This window comes from Pangasianodon hypophthalmus, chromosome 5, assembly GCF_027358585.1.
Source record: "Pangasianodon hypophthalmus isolate fPanHyp1 chromosome 5, fPanHyp1.pri, whole genome shotgun sequence".
NCBI lineage: Eukaryota > Metazoa > Chordata > Actinopteri > Siluriformes > Pangasiidae > Pangasianodon > Pangasianodon hypophthalmus.
In genome coordinates, this window is record NC_069714.1 from 7,416,525 (window position 1) to 7,422,524 (window position 6,000).

General features: G+C 36.8%; 1 protein-coding gene across 8 annotated transcripts in view; it reads left to right on the top strand.

Moving 5' to 3' along the window:
- The window catches only part of epb41l5 (erythrocyte membrane protein band 4.1 like 5), a 49,534-nt gene extending 43,534 nt beyond the window's left edge, over positions 1-6,000 (top strand). For 2 of the 8 annotated variants that reach the window (XM_053234025.1, XM_053234031.1), the window contains 5 exons: positions 148-229; positions 1,905-1,982; positions 2,139-2,195; positions 2,764-2,897; positions 4,538-6,000. In XM_053234025.1, coding sequence (XP_053090000.1) covers positions 148-229; positions 1,905-1,982; positions 2,139-2,195; positions 2,764-2,897; positions 4,538-4,601 — 415 coding nt within the window. In that variant the 3' untranslated portion in view covers positions 4,602-6,000. The remainder of the gene's footprint in view (positions 1-147; positions 230-1,904; positions 1,983-2,138; positions 2,196-2,763; positions 2,898-4,537) is intronic. The other 6 variants (XM_053234029.1, XM_053234032.1, XM_053234027.1 and 3 more) reach the window with 5 other exon arrangements.

The following is a 6,000-nucleotide window of genomic DNA, read 5'->3' on the forward strand; positions in this document are numbered from 1 at the left end:
CAAAAACACTCCAGGCCTGAGTTTGTGTGAATTGGAACTTGTTAAAGCGTACAGTTTCACTGGCAGAGGAGATACACATTTCTCGGTTTCTTAATGCTTTCATGGAAATGTGATCCATGCTTCATCTGTGTGACTGTCTCCCCTCAGCCTTGAAGTGAAAGCAGATGAGTTCATCTCCTCTTCGTCCAGCGTGCCAGCTGAACCAGTGAATGAAGCCTCCTCAGCCAAGGTAACAAAGACGTCTGTGTGCAAGCACACAGTCACTCCAGCTGCTCCAGCCTCAGGAATGAGAGTCTATTATCACTCATTCTCAGGCACTCAGTTAAAAGGCTATTAAAAGCTTATAGTTGTAAATTAATAGTTTGTCCAATAGTAAGAACTAGGCTAAGGATAAAAGTGACAGCCAGTTAGCATGCTGATGTTTGCGTAACTAACTTGCCGTAGTTAGCGTTAAAATGCAGTTGGTGTTTCAGCAGTCTCTGTTGGCATTTCTGTGTTTCTAAAATGTATATGTTTGTGCTGTTGTTGGTCTATGTATTGAAGTCAAACAATTTTTACAATTAATAGGATCAGTTTCACATTTGTCTAATTATGATCAACATATGTTTATAACAGTTATGGAATTTTAACTGATGATTAAGAAATGAGATAAATAGGAACATAATCAACACTGAGGTGGTGTTGAATGGGACAGAGTTGATCATTCTTAAATAACAGCACAACCTGAAATGTTTTAGTTCCCTTATACCACAGCAATTTGTCATAATTTAATCTATTAAAGAACGATAAGTTAAACATATAATTGTTTATAGTTGCATTTAATGTTGTGGAACATCCAAGAGACAAGTTAGTTCCTGTTCTCACTTGCATTATAACAGCTCTAATCATTCATTCATCAGCCTCTCTTTTCTCTCTCTTGAAGTTAATAAGGCAAAAAATGCAACTTGTGTTACTGAGAAATTCAAATCAAAACTTTATTCATGAAAAAAATACCCTTTTTTTAATGTTATTCTTTCTGTAGTAACAGCTTGCATGGAGACACTCCACACCTTCCAAAACTAATAATAAATGTATTAAAAATGTGTTATTTAGCAAAGAAAAACATGTTCAAAATTGTTGATATGGTGAAGATGTTTATTTAAGGACACTTTTTTTTTTTTTTTTTTTTTTGTCTTATTAACTTGAAGAAAGAGATAAAAGAGATACTGGAGAGAGAATGACTGTTTAGAGCTGCTGTAACATAAGTGAAAACATGAACTTGCTTGTTTCCCAGCTGTCTCACTATAATAATGTAACTATAAACAGATAAAAAGGATGATGTGTCATTGTTTATTAAATATAAACTTGTAAATTTTGGAAGACTGCTGTGGTATAAGAGGAATGAAACATTTTACCATCACATCATACTACACTGTCACTGATTATTTTCCTGTCACTGATGAGCACACCTCATCAGGTTTTATTCCTTACTTAGCATTTAAATTTTTTTCTTCTAATCACTGAATGTAGAGTAATAATTCAAATATATGTTATAAAATGAGCCATTTGAGTAGTTCATAGTTCAAAGGCCTTGAATGAGAATAATGGTTGAAATTTGATTTGATTGTCACTGAATTCATCCATATAATGAACCTCATGTGTGCAGATGTCCTGCAGGACCAGCACTTTCTTTGGCATTTTAATAAAAGCATATGATTGTTGAACCTAACTCTGATTGCAGTGAACCCAAATAATTATGATCAGCTCAAATAATCATGATTAATGAATCACATGATGTATGCAATAGTCTGGATCAGTGAGCTGGCATTTGTTCATCTAGGACACATGCAGATTTAAAAACTAGTGCCTGAAAGATAAAATAAAACATGGTTAGTTCTCTAAGTTTATGACGTTTCCTAATGCAGGACAAAGCAGAGGAGCGGGAGGCACATACAGCCCCCCAGATCGATAACCTGATAGACTTCACTGATCCTACACCAGTAGTAAGTCCATAAACAGCCCAGTTACACCACTGCTACCAGCTGCTTTTCCTATAGTGCAGGATCACAGAGTGCACACAGGACACATTTATTATTTGAAGCATTTTGTCAGGTTAGTATACAAACCCCACTGAAATTATTTCTCTCTCATACCTCGAGCAGGTGCAGCCGCCCAAACCCATCATTACACCTCGATGGATCATTCCAGCAGCTCCAGTAAGTTCAACCTGTTACAGTGCAAGTGTGTTTACATGTCAGTAATAAAGGCACATGCTCAAGCTCCATATGCTCATTATGCCATACCCATGTTTCCTTTCATTTAATTACCCCAGCTCTGAAACAGAATTAATTTAAACATATGGAGATGCAGCATGTGCTTTATTTTGCCTTTTGCAACATTTTAAGTATTACTCCTATTAGCTCCTGAAAACTGTAACACTTCCCTTTAAATAGGGCACATGAGCATAATAAACATTTTGCCTTTATTCATTCTGGGCACATAAAGCATACAGTATCTCCATGATACAACAGGCATGTCTGGCAAAAAGGCATTTAATGTGAAGAACCCTCCTTTTTTATTTTTCAGTATTTTGAGTATTGTCTGAACTATTTTAAGGAGATTTCCGTATTGATCTGATTAGTTACCTATAATAGAATGTCTTAGGAAGCATTTGTACATTTTTTAGTGTCCATTTTGTCATCTGGCACTCCTCTCACTTTTCAGTTCTCACATAGTAAACGTAGTGACCTTCTTCGCCTTCCACATCTCTTTCCCCTTTTCTAGCAGACTGGCACCTTTACTAACGGCCTCCTAGAGCTTGACAAAGCAAAGATGGCAGCACAGCATAGCGAAGGGGGCGCTCCTGCCTCCCTCCCTCATCTTTCTCACACTCACACTCACAATGTGATTGCCACCAGGTTTGTGTTGGTCCTGTGTCATTGCCATGGAACAGTAATGTTCAAATCTGACTCAGGTTTTTCCTAGTGAGATTTAAGTAAGGAGCAAAACATGAAGGGGTGTGCTATAATAGGAAAATAATCAGTAGTGGAGTGATGTGTTTTCCAATAACCGCATATCCCCAAGTGTTTTATTCCTCTTATACCACAGCAATTTGCCAATAATAAAATTTAACAACCTAAATTTTATTTATTAAAGAGTGACATATTGCATATTTATCCATTTATAGTTGTATTATATTTGAAGTATAGCTAATGTAAAGAAACTGTCATATTGTATTCTTTATTATTGTCACCTTCTTTCTCAGACACATGTATCTGTACATGGAACATTAGTAGAAGGTCTATCGTTGTCCAAAAAAAATTTGTTCCTGTTATCATTTAGGAGCTATGAAAAGTCACTCCTTCACCAGTATCTTGATTTTTCTCCCTCTTAAAGTTAATAAGACATTAAAATACCTCGCTGCTTGTCATGTTACAACACGTGTCAAAAAACAAGACCCATGTGCCAAATCCAGCATGCGGCCTCGTTTCAATTGGCTCAGTAGTTTTAATAGTGCAATGGCCTGCATGTAGCTTAACTAAAATCAACAAGTTGTAGCCTTTTTTCTGTTTTTTATAATATCTGAAGGGCAGTTACCGTAAACAGCAGGGTATACGTGCACTCTGGTTTCTACTGCAGCTGACTTGACTGCAGTCTGAAACGTGGGTTAAACTCAATGCATGTGTGCTGCGCTTGATGTAAGTCACACTCGCATCTAAAAATGATTCAGAAGCACGTCATGTGTTTTGCTGACAGTGGTGTATCCAAAAACTAATGAGGAATGAGGAAATGATACAAAATAAAATCACGATTGTTTTCCTGACCTGTACAATTAAATTGGGGAGCGTGACTAATTTGATGTGGATGTCAGACAGCAGCAGGAGCGGTGATGACACTCATTTTTTTATTTACTCATAATATTCATTATTCATAATATTCAGCTCATAATATTTTTATTTACTCATTTAAGACAATCTTTCCATATTAGTAACCTTGTCATAAAATACCTTTATCACAGTTCCACTGAAAATGATAAAAATAGCATGTTAACAATATGGAAAAATGACACTTTCTAAATCCTGATCTGCTTTTCTTATGCAGTAAACCTCACCTCCATATCTCTGTGCTTACAGTGTAGCTATCTGGCTAGTAGTAACAGAAAATGCATAATCCAATATGCTAATCCTGTTCCTCATCACAGCAGCTGGTATCCAAATGAAGGAGTTGTTTAGGTTACATGGAGAGTCTGTCATTCAAATCCCTACTATAGAAACGATAACATATTAAAAAAAAAAAACAATAACTGTGATTACAATTACAGCTGGCACTACTGCCAAAACCGCTGGTATAGAAAATTAAACAACACCTTCTGACTAATCAGATTTGAGAATCCAATGTTGCTGTGGTATAATGTTCTTAGATATGCTGATGCTATTAACAACATTAATGAGCTGATTTAAATGAAGGAATATACATCTTGTACATCATCATTAAATGATGTGAAGTGAATTCTACATCCTTGGGTGTATTGTAACGTTGTGTGTTCTGTTGATTGTAGCATTGTGGCTCACCATCCGAGAAACAACCACAGACCCAGGGGCCTGCTGACCACTGAACTCTAGGAAACTCACGTCCAGCAGTATCAACTACCTGAAAACTTTACCCTGTTTCCCCCCCCCACACACACACATTCCAGCGTAACGCTGCTTGCAGGCATTCCAGCACAGAGACTTTAAAGAGCATACGTAGAAGAGTAGTCGTGGTGTCCGTTCTGCACTTCAATTTTATGATGTAATAATAAAGAAGGATGCAGGAGCTGATGTTTGGAGGCCACAGCTAGTTTTCCACTATTCTCATCAGAATGACTCAGAGGACTTGTGAACAGAGTTGTGGTGCTGCTCTGCCCTCTGCTGTTCTCACACATCATCCTGTTACATCACTGTGAAAGAGCAACCAGCTGGACCACTACGGATCCCCAACACTGGAACCTTTTATTTATAGAACTGACATAGTCGTTTTTCCTTTTATCTTTGGCTTCCTGTGATATGAAACATTTAGTGTTCAGTATTCAGTATAAGTTTTTAAATACTGTACTACAAACTGGATTATTATTATTAGTGGACAATGTTATGTAGCACTGAACGACATGCAGTCTTTGAGTGATTGACCCAATTTTATTATTATAATTTTTTTTAATCCACGCTATCAGTGCTGTTTTTATCTTTGTAGTTGCATTATGACCTGCCTTATTTTAACAGTGTATGGTACAGGTGTTAAATTTATAGTTTGCTACAGTATAAATCTATATTTTTCTTTTTTAATCTTTGTCGTTTTATGGAACCGCTTTTGACTACAATAATTCACTGGATCTTTAGTAATAGTTGTGCGTAATGATAATCGTCATTTAGTCACGACACTGTTTATAGGGACTGTGAACAGTGAGACAGCGTTCAAGCAGAGCTGAACCCATATCTGATGGTTAGATTGCAGTGTGGATCAGCTAGCTGAATGCTGGCTAGTGTTTGAAATAGCTAAAGAACAGAAACTGTTATGCTGTATTCGTTATTGTCGCATCCCGAGTGTCTCATTCTCATGTTGTCTGCTAGCTACCCGGGCACACCTTTGTGTCTGTACATAGAACACTAGCTGAAAAAAAAAAAAATTGAAATGTCACTACATGCTAAAGTTGTACTGAAATTATTTTTGACATGAATGCTCTAAGACTGCATCATTTGCATTAATGTTAATTGTTTTCATGTCCACCAGCTCATCCGTGTGATGAATCATCACAACTGCGGTCGTTTCTATAGCAGGCTGGCTTTAATTTATTCCTCCTGTCTCTCTATGCTGTATGAGCACACTGTTTCATGCTGTAGTTTCATGCTGTAGATATATTACTGACTTCTGTAGAGATCACGGTACTGATGTATATCATGTATTTACACTGAAGAACCTTAGAGCACCTTTTGTCATTTTGTATGATTTAGCTTGTTCTCCAAGTAAAAATGTATTTTAACAGTA